This window comes from Aotus nancymaae, unplaced genomic scaffold (genome assembly GCF_030222135.1).
Source record: "Aotus nancymaae isolate 86718 unplaced genomic scaffold, 86718_ANA_hifiasm-v0.15.2.pri h1tg000072l, whole genome shotgun sequence".
Lineage (NCBI taxonomy): Eukaryota > Metazoa > Chordata > Mammalia > Primates > Aotidae > Aotus > Aotus nancymaae.
Genome location: NW_026988487.1, coordinates 1,361,401 through 1,382,087, shown reverse-complemented (window position 1 = coordinate 1,382,087; position 20,687 = coordinate 1,361,401). Strand labels below are relative to the sequence as shown.

Below are 20,687 nucleotides of genomic sequence, written 5' to 3'. Positions count from 1 at the left end.
ATCATCATGACTACACTCCGATGCTCTGCACCCCTTTGGCAGGTGAGGCCACTAGAGAAATAACAGCACAATTGAGTTTAAAAGTACAGTTTGTAGCAGGTGGACAGGTAAGGAGCTGGGTTAGGTGACACCTCCACGTAGCCTAGCTGTATGACACCAAAAGAACTCTGGATCATTCCTGAGAGGATTGAGCTGACTAACCCTATGAAGTACACACTGCATAATGCCTGCTCTAAAGGTTTAATACAGTATTTAAGACTTGCCTTTTAAAGTTCCTCATTGTCAACCTTCCCATTTCTCCACCCATCTTCCCATGTGAGCTCTGCCTTGGCCACACAATGGCCAGTCCTCCCCACAGAAGTCCATTTCCTTTATTCTCAATTTAAAGTCAAAGTGGGGAAAAAATTGCACTTGAGAATGAATCATCCATTTTATTTTATTTTATTTTGTCATGTGCTCAACAGCATCTCTTTCTCCCCTCTCCCTGGCAGGTCACAAGAGATAAATTAAAAATAAAATCTACAAGGAAAATAATTTATAGCACTCCTAGGTTCACACCTTCTATCCCTACTGCTCAGTTATGAACCCCCTAACTGGGAATCAGTGCTCTCCTCCCCTTTACCCCGTTTCACTCCTGCTTGTCTGGGGCAGACAGTAGTACTCCAGAGCCGGGCAGGGGTGGGGGAAGCAGTGGCAAACAGTTAAAAATACATTGTGGTCCTGGAATCATCTGGCCACCTTGGCACTCCCATGTCTGCCTCCCCCAGGCAGCCCTCCAGGAGCCTGTGCTAAGCTGGGGCTGCGGAGAAGCTGCCTGTGGCTGAGAGCTTGTGTGTTTGGGGTGGGGAGTGCTCTCAGCCTGTCACATGCACTTCTCAATCTTCTAGAAAGAAACCCAAAAAAGAAAGACGACGACCTCGGGACAGAGGAGAAAGATCCCAAGTGTTCACACAGTTACACGGAGTCTTTATGGCAAAGAGAACATTTAGCAGCTTTGAATATTGGGGCATCTCCTTTTTACTCAACACAAGCATTCTAGACCCTATAAGTGAAACAGGGCACAAGCCCTAAAAAAAATCAAAGCGCCAAGAAATTCTAAGACTAGTTTTTTTGTTGTTGCTGGGTTGTGTAATTTTTTGTTTCCCCAGTGACAAGCCCAGTTGTTGGTAGGCAAAGGCCTTAGGGAAGGGTCACTCTCCAGTGTTGTGCTGAATCCTGCCTGGAGGCTGCTGCACTAAATCCTCCCTCCATCATTCCCCTGCCTCAAAGCAGTCCCCAAAGAGGAAGGCTGCAGGCACAGTTCCCAGAGCACTGCCAGCACCCTACCCCAGCTACAGAAGAGCTCAGGCAGCTGGTGAGGGGTGGGGAACACAAACACCAGACCCAAGGAGGATGGCATTCACATGCAGGCTCTGATGGAGACAATGGGAGCCTCAGCTCAGGGGTGGCTACAGCATGGAGGGAGATGGAGCGGCAAGGCAGTGAATGACATGCGTGACATTGGGGCTGCTGCAACATGGGGCCACATGACCCTTTCCTGTTCACTCTTTGACCCTAAATCTCCAAGCCAGTGTTGGGGCCTAGTGGCTCCATTCGATTGAAACATTCCAGCCGATGATACCCAAGAGCTCCCCTTCAGGGATGCCAAAGTGCAAGGAGCAGAAAGAGTTAACATCGCCCTTCCCCACCCCCACCCTGTGTCTGTGTAACCCCCCTGGGGTGAAATGGGGTTTATCACCAGTGACCTAGGCCCACCAGAGTCACTCAAACCTGCTGCCTGGAATCCTGGCCAGAGCCAACCTTAATCTTCCCTCTGATTTTCTTCCTACTTTGATTTTTGGGGTTTCCTTCTCTTTGCCTCTTTCCTGGAATGAAACTTTCTGCCACCTTCCCTTCCTCTCACAGGTCCATTCCTTCCCCTTTGTCGGCCTTTGCTCCACACAGCTCCTCTACCTCCAGCAACTCCACCACCACCCTTGCCTCACAGGAAAGTAGTAGGGTGAGGACCCTGTCCGTCCAAATGGTCTGGCTACTTCCACTCCACCCAAGTGGAGCTGAGCCAGCCAGTGCCTGCGCCCGCCTCTTCCTGTACACTGACCCGCAGTCATCCCATCTGAGAAGATATATTGGATAAGAAGGCATTAAAGTTCCCACTGTAGCTGTAGGTGTAGGTCTAGGTCCAGGTCCAGGCCCAGCCCTTCTCCAGTTTCGGTCTTGGTGGGCATCAAACCCCCTTCCTCCCCAGGCTCACTTTCTCCGGTCCTTTGGCTTCCTCTCCTGCCGCCGGGCCTGCTGGTCGGCCATCGTGCGGGGGATGAGGAGGACACTGCCGTCCCCAGCGTACTGAAGCGCATACTGACTAGGTGAGTAGGGTCGCCCATTCTCATCCCGCAGCCGCCCAAACACCTCCTGGTACAGGCTCTGGACCTTCTGCTTCATCTGCCGCAGGGAGCGCAGGAACTCCACTTTCTCCCGCAGCAGCCGGGCTTTGTCGCGCTGCAGGTCCTCCACATCACGCTCCAGATTCAAGATGGTGTCCAGCTTGCGCTTGCGGCAGTTCTGCGCCGCCATCTTGTTCTTGCCCCGGCGCCGGATGTCTCGGATGAGGCTCAGCTGGGCTTCGCTTAGCTGGTATTTGGACAGCAGCTCATTGAACTCTTCCACAGGCAGGTTGATGATTTTGTCATTGGTGAAAGGAATCTTCATGGCTCGGGCTCGGTGCTCATCCCGGCTCATCTGCTTGTCCAGGAAGTCAGCCTGCTTCTCCTTGCTGCCTTTCTTGAGGGCACTGGGTGGTGGCAGGTCAGCTGAGTCCAGGGCACTGGGTGCCATGTTGTATGTGTGGTTGTGGCCCACATGCTCCAGGTAGGGCAGGCAGGAGAGCTGAGCCGGATCCTGGTAGCTCATGCGGCAGAACTTGGAATACTCAGGCTGGTAGCCCACAGCACCCTCGGCCTCTTCCAGATCCAGGGTCTCAGAGTCAGAGCTGTAGCCAACTGCACCTTCCTCAGAAAAAGAGGAAGATGCAGAGGAAGAAGCAGAGGAAGAAGAGGAAGAAGAGGAAGAGGAGGAAGAACTGCCTTCAGAGCTGCTTAGGGAAGAAGGGCTATGGCTGGAGTCTAAGGAGAGGCCTGAGTCAGAGTCAAATTCCTCCTCCAGCTGGGAGGCCTGCACAGGGTTAAAGCCTTCTTCAATGGCCAGGTCCATTAGGCTAATCTCATCCAACATGGCTTCATCTAACAGACCCCCCAGTGGGTCAGGCAGCTCTGGGCCTGCTGTGTCATTGGCTGTGCCATTGAGCTGGGGTGGAAAGAAGAGCCCTGTTAGGTTGGTGGAGCCAAAGGTGGAGTTGAGGCTGGTGGAATTGCTGGGGACCAATGGGAGCAGCGTGGAGCTACTGGCCACAGGCAGGCTTTCCACCTCGGGGCTGAAGAGTAAGAAGTCCTGGCCGCAGCCCCCCAGGGACGCCTGATGCAGGCTGACATTCTGATTGATGGGAGTGTTGGGGGCAAGGCTGTAGTTGGTGCTCAGTGGATCTCCAGAAGGGGTATTGTACAGGATTTCACTTGCTGATGTGTTCACTTCCATGGCCTGGGAGGGGAGAAGAGCACCACTGTTCACTAGGAACTGACTCCCTCCCCTGGGGCTCACACACTGCAGGCACCCAACAGAGGCATAGCTGCTGGGTGTAAAGGCAAAAGACTAGAAACCAAAGCCCACAGTGTCAGCTCCTGACCGAGCTTCATCCACCAGGCCTGGCACAGATGGGTTCTTCCATGTAGGCTTGACCCTAATGTAGGACTGACCAGCTTTTCCTCATTTTTGGCTAGACTCCCATCATCTTGGAGGGAGAGGAAGAAAACACTACCTTGTTACTGCAAAATCAACACAGTGAAAAGAACACCCAGACTTACGTCAGAAAACCTAGTTGCACCACTTGCTGTGTGACCATGGGCACATCATTTAACCTCTCTGAGCTTCAGTTTCCTCACCTTTGAAATAATAAAGGCTAACTAGATGATTGTGAGAGCCAAGTGAAAGAACGATGGCTGTAAAGCACCATGTGAATGTCAGCTGTTATTAATGCACTCAGCAAAGTGCCTATTTGCCTGAAGAAAAGGAAGAAGGCACACCCAGGAGGCAGGCTCTGATTTGGAAGGCTGAGTCCTGAGTTTTATTTAACCCAAACCCTACCTGTCTCCACCTCCCATTGCCCCAAGGACACACCTGGACAGGTTTCCTCTCAGTGTCCCCACTTTCCTATGGATCAGAATTCTTTCTTTCCGCAGAGATGGAAAAGCAACTGAGTGCTAAGATACCCTGTGCAAAATCCAATAGGTTTGTGCCGTTCGACAATCCTACCTGCATTTCCATGATGGACATGAGATCTTGCCACTGCTGTTCCAAATCAAATGGTGACTCTGTCCCAGTCAGGAGAGGAGACAAGAGGTTGTTTTGAAGATCCGGGGGCTCACTCTCACCAGGCACTGCTTCTGTTATGCTGGAAATGTCTGCTGGAAACTAGGGCAAAACATAGAGGCTTCAACGAGGGGGAAGGAAAGACCTTGTGCCTTCCTCCCAGAGACTACCACCTGGAGTCTGTTTCTGTTCTTCCTTCCTCTGCATTTACCCCCAGCAGCCAGGACAAGGCCAGAACCAAGAGCTGGCCCCTCACTCATGAAGGGACACACCAGGTACAAGCTTCCCTGCTCACTTGGTGGGCTCTCACTGGAGTCCTGCTCACCTCAGCATTCTCCCCAAAGGGGCAGGTGGCTTCCAGCAGCCTAAGGCACTCTTCCAGGGACAGGGCCGTCTGGTCCTCCCCACTAGGCACCTGTGGCAACAGGAACTGTAAGTCTGACTGGGGCCTTAGCTGCCTAAGGCTGAAGCTTCTTTCTCAGAATGGGTGAAGGCCTGCAGTCTCCCTCCCATTCCCAGGCTAATGGCTGGCCCCCAATCCCAAACTCCGAACAACAGAAGGGAGAGTGGAAGAGGCCTGAAGCAAGCAGGAAGATGCTAGATGCTCTGTCTCCCTTGAGTTGTCTGTTGCCAAGGCCTGGCCCTTCTGCGTCTGCTGCTTTCCACTCCCCTTTCCAAGACTCAGCCACTGAGACTGATAGATGCAACCCAAAACAGAAATTCAGGTCCACCCCACACACAAACTGTCTTCTCTAAGGGAAGTTTCTGGAAGAACTCCAGCCTGGTTTTTGTCAGAGGAGAAGAGACAAGAAGAGAGCCCAGTGAGCAGAGGTGATGGTACCTGTGCAGGGAAGCTCTCCCCAGTCTCTCCATCCACTAGCAGGTTCCGTGCCAGAGCTTCCGCGCCCTCGCCTGCCCAGGTGTCCTGCTCGCCTCCATCTCGCAGCTCCTTCTCCACATCCTGCTCCTTCTGGCGATGACTATAGTCAAAAACCTCACGCCCAGCCCCCAAATCAATATCCTGTCGCCAAAGGATGTCAATCAGATCTATGTCCTGAAAGACAGATCACATGACTTTAGCTCTCAGGAACCTGGGTCCTTTCCTTGTCCTGCCCCTCAGAGGTCCCTCCTAGTGTCACCCCAGCTAGTCCTGCCTTTACCCCCTGGTCCCTCTGCACCAGCATGTGCTCATTCATCTATTTCCAGACACTATTCCCTCACCACACAAAAAAAGAGAGCCACTAGCAACCATTAGCATGACTATCACCATCAAGGTGGCAATGATTGGGATGTGGACCAAGACACACCCGGCCAAAAGGCAGGGCCGCCTCACACCTACATAAAGAAGGGGAACATCAGGAGACACCTCTCGCTTTGGGAATCAGACCCCTTAAAACTTGGTTTGGTGGAAGCTGGCCATGGCAAGCAAGAGCAAATTGTCATGCAGAACTGCTTAGCAGTGGCCAGGCTTGCATCAGCCTTGTGGTGCCATTTCATTTGCATAAAGGGGTGGGGTAGGCTGGAGAGGAAAATCCCTGCATTTCCAACCACCTGATGCAACCAATGACAACGCCATGCTGTCTCCAGCCCTTCCTACAGCCATTCCCCATTCCCCAGCTGGCAGCAAGAGTAAGGCGGACACCCACAACTCCTCAACCCCAGGCTCACCTTAAGATTCATCCCTACCAGAATTCCCACTCTCAGATGATCCCCAGGGGGGCATCCCACCCCTGCTCAGGCCAGCCTGTGTCCCCTCACAGCAGGGCTCTCACTCCCTTCCTCACCACACCCCAGGACTCACCAACTCCCTATCAGTCAACCCACTCAAGGACATAACCCCCATCACTGCTCAGCTACAACTGCCACCTTGGCCACCAAAATGCCTCCCTCCCGCTCTGCCCTGGTGGCTTGTGAACAGCTGCTGCACCAACTGCCACCCCCGCTGCCAAGAGCATAGAACCCCAATAAACAGAGCTATTTGGGCTTCCTATATATGGCACCCCCCTGTAGTCGTGCCCTCCCCACAAGCCTGAAGAAACCCTAAAGTGTTGCCTTCCATCCAGGGGATAAAATGCAGACACACACTTTCCAGAAAGCAATTTCTTAGATCAGACCCACCTCCTCCCTACCTCTAAGCCGGTATCCCTCTCCCATTAACCCTCCCTGACCCTAAGACCTCCCAGATGTAATACTCCCTTTAGTCTCCCCACATACACCAACCTGAATAGAAGCCCTGGACCCAGGAGCAGAGGGGGGCTGGGCCACCCGGTGACCAGCCAGCAAAGAGTTAAGGGGCCGGCTGCCTTTGGCATGGCCCCCACCACTGTGAGAGCTGCGGTCCAGGCGGGTCATGGTCTGCGAGATGAGCCCCAGGGCAGCCGGTGCCGGGAAGCCGGACAGGGGGCTGCAAGGAGCTCTTGGCTTTCAGGGAGCACACCAGGCTGGAAGGGTGGCCCCTTGCTAGCTCCGAGGGGCCTGAGGAGGGTGCCCCGCCCGTGATGCTGCCTGGGCGGCCCAGCCCAGCCCCCTTCCTCCATCCTTGAGCAGCCCCCTCCCACCTCAGAACCCCAGTTCCACTCAGGCGCCCAGCTGCCCCCACCCTGAGCTCACCGCAGAGGCTGCAGTGAGATGGGACTCCCACCCCATGCTCCGTGCTCAAGCTGCAGAGGAAAGCAAGCTCCCTCCTGGGCCTATCCTCCCGCTCCTCCCTCTCCCCCTCCCCACGCCCCCCAAACTTGTTACCTAGGCTGCAGCAAGGAGCCAATCCCCTCCCCCTCCCACCCCGCAGGTCACTGCTGAGGCTGCAGAGAGCCAATCCCCTCCCCCAGGTCAGCAGCTGGGCTGCGGAAAGAGCCAATCCCCTCCCACTGTCGTTACCTAGGCTGCGCAGAGAGCCAATCTCCTCCCCCAAGTCTCCGCTGGAGATGTGGAAGGAGCCAATCCCCTCCCACCGCCTGTTACCTAGCTGCAGACGGGAACCAATCGCTGCATCAGGGCAGCTGGAGAAGCTGCCGCAAAGAACCAGCCCATCCCTGGGCCGCCTCCGTCTCCTTGAGGAGATGCGCCCAGGGGCGGGCAGCCCCACCCAGCCCAGTCAGTCAGCTGGGGTGGCGCAGTGAGAGCCCTGGGGGAAGGGGTGCCACTCTCCTCCCTCCTGTCGCAGCTTGCTCATCCAGCCCACTCAGGACTGGGCAGACACTCCTCCCCAGATTCTCTGGGAATCTAAATTCTTTGCTAGAAGTGGAAGGAGTTTTCCCATTCCTCAGGAAGGCAGTGGCCAGTTCTCAAGGCCAGGGACTCACGGGCCAGGCTGGGCAGGAACCCAGGGCACACAGGCCCACCATAAGTTTTGTCACCCCAAAATAGGCCAGACTAGGGAAAAAGGAAGGCCATTTTTCCCAAATGCAGCAATGTCACAGTGCTGGCCAGGCCTAGCCCTAAGCAAGAGGAGGGGAGACACAACCCAGAAGCCCTACACTTAGAGAGACAGGTGCTCGACATTCTCCTGGCCACAAATGTCCCCATTCTCCTTTTACCCCAGCTTTGTTCAAGAGCATTCTCTGCCTAATCCCTGGCCCACATCTCATCCAAGCAGTAAAGAAGCCCCTCACAGACTCAGTATCACAATACAGACTCAGTATCACAATTCAGACTCCCTGGATTGGTATCTCAAGGGGAAATTTAGCTCCCTCCCCACTGCTGCTCCCCTGGAGCCTAAGGTCAGGTTGAAGAGACAGTATGTTCTCTCTGGTCAGTCTGCTCCTAGCCTGAAAAGAGGTGTAAACAGGCCACCCCCCTGCTCTGGGCAGAATGCCAATCTCAAGGGGAATCCTATCCCTGACAAGGGCCTAGGCTATGGCTGTCCATAGAACAGGCCTGGCAGCAGGAGAGCACTACCACCCCAGGGATAATACCAGTTCCAGCAGTGCCTGTCACATGCTCTGGACCTGGGTATTTTTATCCCTGAGTTGCTGAGGAAATGTTGTTCTAGACACATAATAATCCTCCCTTCCCCCATACCCAGCCTGGGCCCCTAATGCTGACCCACCCCACATCCCAAAGGGAGTCCTAAAGGCCTGAGATAAGGAAAAGCACAACCTTCACCAGGGCCAAGAAACAGAGGAAGGGAGCATCAAAGTCCCATCCCATCCTGCCCCAACCCACCCAATTATGTCCAAAACATCCCATCCCATTCCCATCCCAAAAGGAATTGATATGGAGCTACCCCTGCAGGGCTTCCAGGAGCAAACTCAGCTCCACCCACCCCTGGGGGAGCTACACTGGGGCAGGAGTATGGAGCAGAGACTGGGAAGCACACTTTAAAGAACACTGTGCCAAGACTGGAGCCCACCTGAACAAAAGGGAAAGGGCAAGCAGAAGAAAGGTGAAGTTCCAAGAGGTCCTGTAAGATGCTAAAATAAGAGGCCCTGAAAGGTAAGAAATGTTCCTGGCTCCTGCGCTCAGATAATCCTAGTCCCTTTCAAAGAATGTCCAGTATGAGCCATTTGAACAGAGCAGAGTGTCTCAGTCCCTACACTACTGACACTTGGGGTCAGACAAATCTGTTGTCTGGAGGTGTCCTGTGCCATTTAGGATGTTAAGCAGCATCCTTGGCCTCTACCCACTAAGTCCCAGTAGCACCCCCACCCAAAGTTGTGACAACCAAAACTGTTTCACCATACTGGCACCTGCACCCTCGGGGACAAAATCACCACTGGCCTAGAACAAGCCATACTGTTCGACAGTCACTAACGGTCAGAGAACTGAGCTCAGGAAAAGTCTCCAAAGCAGGGAAGGAGGGAAAACATGGTCTGACCTGGCAGGCAGAGGAGCCAATTTCTGCAGCATCTGTAAAACTTTTTACATTCCTCCACGTAGCCACCTCCAAAAACCCAATCAGGCCTTTTCCTTCCCTAATGGCCAGGGGAGTGCAGTAGGCCTTTTCCTCAGCTCCTTAAGGCTGGGTGGCAAGCCAGAGCCATACAAACCCACAACTCAAAGCAATCTTATCATGGTGGGGCAGAGGCACCAGTAGCCATTTGCATCTTAAAAGGCAAAGAACGGCATCACTTTCTGCCCAGAACAGTATGTCAGGCATGTGACAAGAGCTAAGGATCTCTTCTGACAGCTCAAAGCAAGTTGACTTGGGCAGCAGAAGGCAGTTTCTCTTCTAGCTCCCAGCCGCCTTTTCCCTACTCCCTGCAGTGGGCCTTTAGCAAAGAATGGAAGCCTTGGCCCTCTCCTGGCCAAGAATAACTATTCAAATCTACCCCTTGGCTCAGGCCCAGGAGGTCTGAATTATCACGACAATACAACAGGCCTGACCACAAAGGAGAACTTCAGGGTATGTCTGTGTTCTGATGTAGGGGGAGGTAAAAGGCAACAGTCCATAAAATATTTGTGTCTTAGCAACAGATGTACACTGCATCAAAGCCCATCACAACATGACTCCTCCCCCACCCCAGGCCTCAAGCAGTAAACACTCTGGCATGTGTAGGAACCTCCCCCACTGCCATGACAGTACATTTAGTTAGGTCAATGGTTCAACACAGGGAAATGCTCCCAGCCCCCAGTCCTAATGTCAGACAGTTCAGCCCATCCCTACACAAGAACAGCGCCTGAGGCCCCACTGGAACCTGTCTGGCTCTTTACAGGTCTCAGGGTTGTGACCACAATCCTTCAGGACCAGCTCACCCCCACCCCCAATTCCCAGGCCCCACCCACCCACCATAAGTCCACTAACCTCTTTGGTTAAGTCTCCACTGACTGGAGGGGCTACAGCCCCCAAATCCTCCAAATCTTCACCGAATCCCTGTTCCGTTTCGCTTTCTCGAACCCCGTTGTCTGGGCCTGTCACATCTTGGAGGCCACTGGAACTCTCGAGAGCGAGGCCTGAGTTGGGCTGACTGCCAGAGACAGACCCCTCTGGGTCTCGGTGAACCAGCCAGGCATTTACCTCAGTGGTTGGCACCTGGAACCTGTCCAGGGCCCTCACCTGACTGAGGAGCCGCCGGGCAGTGAAGTAATTGTCCAGGTCTATGCTCTTGGGGTGGATACCATAGCCATCCAAGGTATTCCTCAGGTTGTGGAACTGGGTCTGAGTATAGGCAGAACTGGGCCCCAGGATGATCTCCCGGAGTGGGGGGAGCTGTGAGGTCAGGTAAGTATCCACGTCCACCCGTACCCCAATCAAACTTAGCAGAATGGTGAACTGGAGAAGTCCTTCCGTTAAGTATTTCTTCAGAGAAAGCATTGCTGAAGGACCAGAATGTTTATGCTTTTTGGTTTTTAAATCTTCCAAAAGACAAATCAAGGCCACTGCTCTGCCGCTTCAGCCAGCAGGTTACCCTGCTCGGTGCCAAACCCCGTACCCCACCCTGGCAGAACACAAGGGCTGAGCTCCCTGATGGCCCCAGAGGAAAGCACACCCTGTGGAGCCAAGGCCAAGGCCACACTCCAGACAACATTCACTTTTCCCTTCTCGACACCTCACCTCTGAAAGTGCAACTGTTCCTAACCCAGTCCAGGCCCTCACGGCCCACGTGACTTACTGTCTCCACAGTCCACATACAGTCACTTCCTCACTCACATTAGTTGTCCTCTCTGTAGATTCCACTGCAGGCTGTTCTCAAGAACAGCTGATGGACTTTTTTTCCTTCTCCCTCTTAATGTTTATTTTCTTTGGCTGGAGCTACAGGCCTTTTGTCTTGGATCAGAGTGTCCCGCCTCCTCCACACTTACCAGGGGGGTTTCCAGAGAAACCTGAAATGGGAATCACAAAAGCAACAGGGTTAGATTTCATTCCATACTTTTCACATCATGATCAGGGTAGGAAATCTTCACAGTAGAAGGCAGAAAACACAATCAAAGGCCACTTTCACCTTTTTTTTTTTTTTTGGAGACAGAGTCTCACGCTTTGCCCAGGCTGGAGTACAGTGGTGTCATAATCTCCACTCACTGCAACCACCACCTTCCGGGTTCAAGCGGTTCTCCTGCCTCAGCCTCCCAAGTAGCTAAGATTACAGGCATCCACTACTATGCCCAACTAATTTTTGTATTTTTTGTAGAGACAGGGTTTCACCATGTTGGGTAGTATGATCTCAAACTCCTGACTTCAGATGATCTGCCCGCCTTGGCCTCCCAAAGTGCCAGGATTACAGGCGTGAGCCACTGTGCCCGGCCTAAAGGCCACTTTTAAAGGAAGAAAGGACTACTTACACTCTCAGAAAAAAAAAAACCCAAAATATAGCAACTGATCACAGACATAAGAACTATAAAAGAAATGTACTGATCAGGCCGGACGCGGTGGCTCACGCCTGTAATCCCAGCACTTTGGGAGGCCGAGGCGGGTGGATCACGAGGTCAAGAGATCGAGACCATCCTGGTCAACATGGTGAAACCCCATCTCTACTAAAAATACAAAAAATTAGCTGGGCATGGTGGCGCGTGCCTGTAATCCCAGCTACTCAGGAGGCTGAGGCAGGAGAATTGCCTGAACCCAGGAGGCGGAGCTTGCGGTGAGCTGAGATCGCGCCATTGCACTCCAGCCTGGGTAACAAGAGCGAAACTCCATCTCAAAAAAAAAAAAAAAAAAAAAAAGAAAGGTACTGATCACAAAGGATCTCAGTTACTGAATATTAAATGTGCACTATTCTAAAAGGTCACTTTCTTTGGATAAGCAGACAATGACCAGGGCATCTAAAATATCTTACACCTTTGTCTTATTTACCAGCCCTCCTCCCTGCTACAGGAGCATTACCCAGCTTCTATTTTTACATGAGAAGCCCATTTCCTGTCTTAAAAGTAAAGCTGGATTTTCACCTCTCAGGAGAAAAACCACCTATAACAGTTGTCTTTTCCAGTTCAAAAAGGTGAGATTATTAAAGGGTAAGAGTGTGGAAGGACAAAAGGACAATGTTCAGGCCACCACTTCACCCAGAAGAATGTCTTTTGTTTTCTGAACTTTGAAATCCAATTTCCCTTTCCTAACCTCAGAACTTAAAAAAAGAAAAGAAAAAGGCCAGACACGGTGGCTCACGCCTGTAATCCCAACACTTTAGGAGGCCAAGGAGGGAGAATCACCTGAGATCAGGAGTTCGACAACAGCCTGACCAACATGGTGAAACCCCGTCTCTACTAAAAATACAAAATTAGCCGGGGAGGGTGGCCCATGCCTGTAATCCAGCTACTTGGGTGGCTGAGGCAGAAGAATCGCTTGAACCCAGAAGGCAGAGGTTGTGGTGAGCCGAGATCGCGCCATTGCACTCCAGCTTGGGCAACAAGAGCGAAACTCCGTCTCAAAAAAAAAAAGAGAGAGAGAGACGGATGGGGGCCTACTACGCAGGACTATTCCATCCAGAATTTGCATAGGCAGGTTTTATTTTCATTCATATGACCTTCTGAGCCAAAGCAGAAGGATATGGCCACGTTCTCCAGCCAGCCTGCCCAGTGCCGAGGGGATAAATCTGTTTCTGGTCTCCACTTTTGAGCTTCCATTAATCTAACAAACCAAGACATACCTACCCTTCTCCTCTCCGGCGAAGTGACCCATCTACTAACTATACACACACACACACCACACACTCCCTCCCTCTTTGGTCAGAGTAAACACAATTGCGACCCAGAATTCCTGCTTACGCTACACTCCCGTTCTCACGCAATTTATTACTAAAACCTCCCAAGAGCCAATTAAGTTCGAGAAACCGCACAAAGTCCCTTCAAAATCGAGTTAGGGGCATGTCCCTGGCCTAAGACTGGTCCCACCCTGCCCGGATACCCGAGTCCGGCTGAGACCAAGTCGCCATGCCCACTCTCGGCGCCTGAGCTTCCAGCCTCCTGGGGCGGCCAGCGAACAAGTGCTACTTCCCTGGCCTTGACCCACCCTTACAGCAAACCCCACCCCGCCCTCCGTCCCAATGGCCCCACCCCACTCCCAAGTCCGGGTCTCACACCACGCCTTCTCGTGCCCTCAACCCTGCCCAGTCCATCCCACCACGGAGCCAGCTGTCCTCGGCCCCGCACGCGGCCCCTCCCTGTCAGGCCCAGGGCCCGGCTCCGGCGGGAACCCCGCTCGGCCCCCGCCTCCTGCGCCTCAGCACTATCCCGCAGCCCGTCGCCCCATAGGCCTCCGCCCCGCGGCGCTGCACCCCTCCCTTCTGGGAAAGGAATGTGCCCGATACCCGCTGCTAAGCTCGGCGTCCGCCGCTGCCGCCACAGCAGGCCCTCAGCCAGAGATCCGGCCTCGCCGCCGCCACCGCCGGCCGGCCTAGAGCTCCCCAGCCTCCGCTTCCCTCCCCGCCCCCTCCTGCCACCGCACTCGGAAGCCCGCCCGCCGCAGGCACCCTAGGAACAGTTTCTCCAATCAACGGGCGGATACGGTGGCCGTCGCCGGATGTCCTTCTGATTGGCAGCAGAGAGGGCCCAATGGCTGAATGTACCTCCTCATCTCCGGGCACGATTTCCCAAGACTGACATAATTTCAGGCCCAATGGGTGCCTAGGCCCGCCCCGCAGCGTGGACCCACCAATGAGTAGGGCGAAGGCCCTAGTGTCTGGCATCCTGGACCCCTCGGCCGCGCGTTCGCAGCGGGTGGTGTTAGCGGGCTGGGCATCTGGTGAAGTATCCAGATTGGGTGCTTCAAGAGCTTTCAGTGGCCGGGCAATGAGGCCCTAGGGCAGGGAATGGGAGGTTGTATCGCCGTCGAAGTGCAGAACTCCCCTCTTGAGGGTTCCCACAGTGACTTGCAAAAGTCCAGTGAGACCCGAGAGGGCTGAGGCGGGGCACGAAGCATGTGGTTGTTGTGGTTGTGACGCTCGAGCCGCCATCTTGGGTGCTGGCGGCAGAAACCAAACTTCCTCTCGGGGCGAACCTGGAGAAGCCATCCCAGCAGTGAGGGACGGTTGCGCCTCATGGCTCAGGCAAGGGTACCTTCGCGGGAACAGTCCTGAGGACGATTGTCATGAGGGTGGTGGGACGTTGGTGGTGTGAGAGAGGTGGGGTAACGGCGATGGAAACACTCCAAAGAGCACCCCTCGCTTGGCCCCCCCCTCCAAACTCATCTAATCCCACGGAGCTTAGTCTTGCTTTTTAAGGGACGTTTCTCAGTTTCCAATTTCTCCAGTCCCACCTGGTTATATTTTCAAAACACGTTTGTGACTCTCAAACGTTAGTTTACTCCCAACCTCACTTGGGGAGCTTCTAAACTTACAAATTCCGAGGCCCCACTGCAGAGTCTGATTTTGTGACCCTGGAGTGGCGGCCGATTAACCCGCCTGCTGGGGTGATTTTAACGCAGCTGATGCGAAGACCCCATTTAGGGAATCATTGGGTTAGCGTTTGCAATGCGTTGCTCCCAGCTGTGGGACAAAGAGGTGTCAACTCAAGTTCTGTCTTCTTGGAAGACCCCATAATTTATGGGTGAGTCAGTCCCTGAATAACTAAGGACAAGGCCAGCTGATAACCCAGTAAATGATCGAGCCCATTTTGTGCTTGCAGAGTTAGGAGGCTTACTTTGGGGCGGTTAACAGATTAAGTACTTTCACTGTGTATAAACATACACCAGCAGCTACTCATGGAATTCTTACAAAACTTCTGAACTAGTTTACCGTTTCAAAGACTAACTCAGAAAACATGTCTTTATTCAAGACTGGACTCGAACTCCCGGACTCAAGTGATCTTCCCACTTAGCAGGGACTACTGGACACCTGTCTCCCAATAAATACTTGAGTATTAACAACATGAGGACTAGAACTTTGTGCGTTAACTGTTACAACTTAGTAGACACTCAAATACTGAGTACTTGAAGGGGGACTCAAGCAGGCAGCCCTGTGATTTTCCTGTTAAAAGCAGAAATTAACCACACCTTGGAGGATGTATAGTTTTGAAAGATATGGCATGTTACCAATAAAATAGAGCATTCAGTCCCTGAATTAGTGAGACAATGAAGATAAAGACGGGTATTGTGTAATAAAGGAGGAGAAATTTAGGTGTGGCCATCAACTCTAAAAATCAAGAAGGTTGAGAAATACTGTAAAACCATAGAACTGGGCTGGGCTCAGTGGCTCACAGTGGCACCTTGGGAGACCGAGGGGGGAGGATTGTGTGAACCTGGGAGACCAGCCCGGGCAGCATAGTGAGATCCCCATCTCTACAAAAACAAGCAGGGCCTGGTGGCGCACATCTATAGTCCCAACTACTCAGGAGGCAGAGCTGGGAGGTTGAGGCTGCAGTGAGCTATGATGGTGCCAGCCTGGGCAAAAGTGAGGTCCTGCCTCAAAAAAATCAAAACAGAATTCAAAAATACAAAGTCTCAACTAAAGTACAGTGTTTAAATACAAGACGATTTTGAGAAGGTGAGTGGCCTTTTTTTTTTTTGACACAACAAATATAGAACAATTTTCAGCCCAAACACAATTCAAACTAAAACTGGGCAATCATTTATCTATGTGGAGTTTCCTGCATAGCCATTTCACAAAGGTGGGCAGAAAAAGGGAAAGAGTTGCAAGGGCTGAAGAGAGTAAAGGTATAGAGACAAACTCAATTGCAACAGTAGGTCTAGGCCTGGCAGAGTGTGGGCGCCCAGGATATTTGATACTCCATGGAATGTCTTCCATTCTATCTAGAGTTCCAGATCAAGTCTGAGCAGGTGCAAGCTTCTCAGAACCTGCTAATTAACCTTGTAAAACCCAGGGTGTGTCCTTCTTCACCCAGGAAGCTCACCCTCTCTTTTCCCCCGACACTCTCCCCCTCCCGTTGCCCGGGACAGCTGTTAATAGGACAATTACCCAAGAAGCAAAAGAAGAATCTCATGCTGATGTGTCATCAGTCCCGGTATATCCATTAAATCAGACTGAGACCACTGGAAAAAGTGAGCGCATGCGCATGGCTCCCTAAGGGAAAGGCTGGCAGCCATTGTAAAACCAGGCCTTGCCCCTGCGACTCTAGGCTGTGCAGGAGAGAGGAGAAGGCAGTGAAAGCCGAAAAGAGAGTTAGGTCTAATGCACAGGGATTTGGGGCCAGGTAACAATAAAACATACACGTAAATCCCCACCCTGGGAATAGTAGTGTCGACCGACCCAGCTTCCCCCGTAGGAAAAGCTGCTGCTGCCACCAACAGGCAAATCCATCCCACAGTCATCCCCAGAGGATGACACATGCCAGGAATCCTCAGAGAAGGGGCTGTGGGAGGGCAGGCTGGCTGGGGCTTCCATTTCTTCTGGAACAGTGAAATTGCTTTTTTCCCTTAAAGGGAAACCCAGTCTTTCTGCCATTCTGGTTCCCCGTTATCTTTCCTCTAAAAATGTCTCTAAGGCAAGGGACAGTGCCTCATGCCTGTAATCCCAGCACTATGGGAGGCCCAGGTGGGCAGATCACTTGAGCCAGGAGTTTGAGACCAGCATGGGCAACATGGTGAAAACACATCTCCAACTGGAGAGGCTGAGGTGGGAAGGTCACCTGAGCCCGGGGAGGTTGAGGCTGCAGTGAGCTGTGATCACGCCACTATACTCCAGTATGGGCGACCGAGTGAGACCCTGTCTCAAAAAAAAAAAAAAAAAAGTCTTTAAGTGTTGCTAATCTATATATTTCTTACTCTCCAAACTCATCTAATCCAGGGGAATAGATTAGATAGATGATTGCCTGAGATTTCCTTACAATCCTGAGAGATTCTAGGATTACATCATGTCAGTACTAAATGTTAGCATGTTTTGCAAAAAAAAAAAAAAAAAAATCCATTAGTCTTCTGGTTAATCCAGAGATTTGGCCCCCTCTCTTATGTGGTAAACATCATTAGCAAGCTTGTAGCCATTAAACCATCAAAAAAGGTAAAGCTCTTCTGCAAGCCAGCCTCTTTGCTATGCACCACTACCACACTGTCTTAGAAGATTGCTTCTCAATCCTGGCTGCACATTAGAATCACCCAGGCAGGGAGTTTGTAAAAAATACCAATGCCCAGGTCCCACCCTACACCAATTAAAACAGCCACCCAGAGCAGAATTAGGCATCTGTATTTTGTAAAAGCTTCTCAGGTGATTCTTATGTGCAGCCAGAGTAGAGAATCACTAGCTTGGAGTAAGAATCCACGTTGGGCTAAAAAAAAAAAAAATAATAAGCAAAAGATTGTGGTAATACAGGAACACAGACTAGAACGATCATCTGACTTTATTTTTTTTTTTTTTGAGATATTGTCTCGCTCTGTGGCCCAGGCTGGAGTACAGTGGTGCCATATCAGCTCACTGCAACCTCTGCCTTGAGTTCAAGCAATTCTCCTGCTTCAGCCTCCCGAGAAGCTGGTATTGCAGGTGTGTACCACCATGTCTGGCTAGAAGAGACAGGGTTTTACCATGTTGGCCAAGGCTGGTCTTGAACTCCTGACCTCAAGTGATCTGCCCACCTCAGCCTCCCAAAGTTCAGGGATTACAGACCTGGGCCACTGTACCCAACCCATCTGACTTTTAGGATGTGTTCTTTCTCAATCCTAAAATGTTCTTTCTTCACCTTTACAATGAAAATGCCTCATTGTTCATTAGTGTCTGAGTGTAACGTTTTTTGAAGCTGAGTTCAACTGTCCTGTATGTCTTGCTGTGTTGTCTGAAACAACACCAGGTAATGTTCTTTGCATAGCTCTGTGTGACATGTCACAATCAAGGAGCTGCTGTTATGAGGAGGAAGAGTGGGTGTTTTGGACTCATAGCTGGGTTTGAAAATCTGGCTCCGTTTCTTACTAGTTGGGCCATACCAAGCTAAACAGAGATAACAATAGACATATTCACAAATCTTAAAAATCAGATCAAAGGCTGGGCACGGTGGCTCACTCCTGTAATCTCAGCACTTTGGGAGGCTGAGGCAGGTGGATGATAAGGTTGGAAGTTCGAGATCAGCCTGACCACATGGTGAAACCCTGTCTCTACTAAAAATACAAAAATTAGCCAGGCATGGTGGTGTGCTCCTGTAATCCCAGCTACTTAGGAGGCTGAGGCAGAAGAATCGCTTGAACCTGGGAGGTGGAGGTTGCAGTGAGCTGAGATCATGCCACTATACTCCAGCCTGGACAACAGAGTGAGACTGTTTCAAAAAAAAGACTTTAGAAGAAAAATCAGATCATGTGCCTAAAGCCATTAGTGCCTGGGAGAAGAGCTGAGTGTAAGGCCCTGTCTTGGCCAATCCTCTCTCCACCCACCCTACAACTTTATCTCAGAGAAAGCCAAAGGCGATGAAGAAATGAGAGCTGTCCTTAGAATGGTCTACTAGAAACCTATCCTACAGACGGAACATGGAAGTTTTAGTTTTCTCTCTAGAGGATGCCACCAGCACACACTTCCATGCCTCATACTCCACACACACCTCCCCCTCTTGACATTAAGCAGGAAGGATAGAGAGAGGCTGGTACCCAAGGGAGCTGTTTCTTCTTGTCACATAAGAACAGATGCTGAAATCCTAGGACAGACAGCACAGAAATGTGGCAACAGGAGGGTGAGTCAGAGGAAACAAAATGGTCTCCCCTTTAAGTTATACCAAGGCCCAGAGGAGAACCTTGTTTGAATCGCCTGCCAAAAGGCAGGAACCAATTCTGAGTGCACTACTTCACAGGTTCCAGCTGGGTAGGGATGTGCATAGCCCACCTTCCCACCCTACTGGGCCTACCCCAAAGGGAGCAGAGGGCAGAGAAACATGAAGGCTGCATTCTTTTTGGATCCAACTTGGCTTCCTCCTGCTGGGGAGGCTTTCCCACTGAGTCTGCTGCTGCACATGTGCACTTCCCATGTGCTGCCAGCCTTAAACTGGAAAGTCCTCTTAGAGCCATGCTCTGTGGAAGACACTGTCCCAACACTGGGCACGCATAGCTTTCATGTTTATGTAAAACTGCATTAAAGGTGCACTTCAGGGCCAGGCACAGGGGCTGATGCCTATAATCTCAGCACTTTGGGAGGCAAAGGCAGGCAGATCATCTGAGGTTGAGAGTTCGAGACCAGCCTGACCAACAAGAAGAAACCCCATTTCTTTTTTTTTTTTGAGACGGAGTTTCGCTCTTGTTACCCAGGCTGGAGTGCAATGGCGCAATCTCGGCTCACCGCAACCTCCGCCTCCTGGGTTCAAGCAATTCTCCTGCCTCAGCCTCCCAAGTAGCTGGGACTACAGGCGTGCACCACCATGCCCAGCTAATTTTTGTATTTTTAGTAGAGACGGGTTTCACCTTGTTGACCAGGATGGTCTTGATCTCTTGACCTCGTGATCCACCTGCCTCGGCCTCCCAAAGTGCTCGGATTATAGGCGTGAGCCACCGCGCCCAGCCAGAGAAACCCCATTTCTAGCTAAAAATACAAAATTAGCCAGCCATGGTGGCTCATACCTGTAATCCCAGCTACTCGGGAGGCTGAGGCAGGAGAATCACTTGAACCCAGGAAGTGGAGGTTGTGGTGAGCCGAGATCACACCATTGCACTCCAGCCTGGGTAACAGGAGCAAAACTTCTCAAAAAAAAAAAATTTTTTTTTTTTTTTAAAAGATGTAAAGAGATTTTATGCTCTGGGCATGGTGGCTCACACCTATAATCCCAGCACTTTGGAAGGACAAGGTGGGCAGATTACTTAAGGTTGGGAGTTGGAGACCAGCCTGGCCAACATGGTGAAACCCCTTCTCTACTAAAAATACAAAAATTAGCCAGGTGTGGTGGTGTGCACCTGTAATCCCAGCTACTTGGGAGGCTGAGGCTGGAGAATTGCTTGAACCTGGGAGGCAGAGGTTGCAGAGAGCCAAGATGGCACTACTGCACTCCAACCTGGGCTACTGAGCGAGACTCCATTTCAAAAAAAAAAAAAAAAGTAAAAAAATTGTTTTTTGTTTTTTGTTTTTGAGATGGAGTTTCACTCTTGTTGCCCAGGCTGGAGTACAATGGCATGATCTCGGCTCACCACAACCTCTGCCACCCAGGTTCAAGCGATTCTCCTGCCTCAGCCTCCCGAGTAGCTGGGATTACAGGCATGCGTCAACATGGCCGGCTAATTTTGTATTTTTGGTAGAAACAGGGTTTCTCCATGTTGGTCAGGAACTCCCGACCTTGGATGATAGCCCGCCTCGGCCTCCCAAAGTGCTGGGATTATAGGCATGAGCCACCACACCTGGCCAAGAAATTTTAAGAATAGCAACAACAGTGGTAGAGATGGGGGGTGATGAGAACTTTGTGGTTCCTAAGCTTCCTTCCCCAACCTTCTCTCATCCCTATTCCCTTGACGCCCTCCAGTGCCTTCCTGGCCCCAACCTGTGTAACTGACT

The 20,687-nt window shown here is 51.7% G+C and overlaps 1 protein-coding gene across 6 annotated transcripts; it reads right to left on the bottom strand.

The window, feature by feature from the left end:
• Nucleotides 1-418: 418 nt before the first annotated feature.
• NFE2L1 (NFE2 like bZIP transcription factor 1) lies at nucleotides 419-13,678 on the bottom strand. 6 transcript variants are annotated; one of them, XM_012451860.3, is made up of 6 exons: nucleotides 13,599-13,678; nucleotides 10,163-11,181; nucleotides 5,261-5,473; nucleotides 4,745-4,834; nucleotides 4,363-4,521; nucleotides 419-3,591 (listed from the first exon to the last, which is right to left on the bottom strand). In XM_012451860.3, the coding sequence occupies exons 2-6, from the start codon at nucleotides 10,670-10,672 to the stop codon at nucleotides 2,248-2,250; spliced, it is 2,316 nt and encodes a 771-aa protein (XP_012307283.1). In that variant the 5' UTR covers nucleotides 10,673-11,181; nucleotides 13,599-13,678; the 3' UTR covers nucleotides 419-2,247. The 6 variants fall into 6 exon arrangements, with proteins under 6 accessions (XP_012307283.1, XP_012307281.1, XP_064223563.1 ...); XM_012451858.2 differs by lacking the exon at nucleotides 13,599-13,678 and adding an exon at nucleotides 13,196-13,296; XM_064367493.1 differs by lacking the exon at nucleotides 13,599-13,678 and adding an exon at nucleotides 12,939-13,144.
• Between the last annotated feature and the right edge of the window lie 7,009 nt (nucleotides 13,679-20,687).

What these genes read in the sequence shown, in the direction of transcription:
- NFE2L1 (XM_012451860.3), bottom strand. Translation starts at nt 10,672, where the DNA reads ATGCTTTCTCTGAAGAAATACTTAACGGAAGGACTTCTCCAGTTCACC. An exon ending in GTGGAGACTTAACCAAAGAG is followed by an intron (nt 5,474 to 10,162) that starts GTTAGTGGACTT and finishes TCTGTCTTTCAG; the next exon opens with GACATAGATCTGATTGACAT. An exon ending in TGTCCATCATGGAAATGCAG is followed by an intron (nt 3,592 to 4,362) that starts GTAGGATTGTCG and finishes CTCCCCTCCCAG; the next exon opens with GCCATGGAAGTGAACACATC.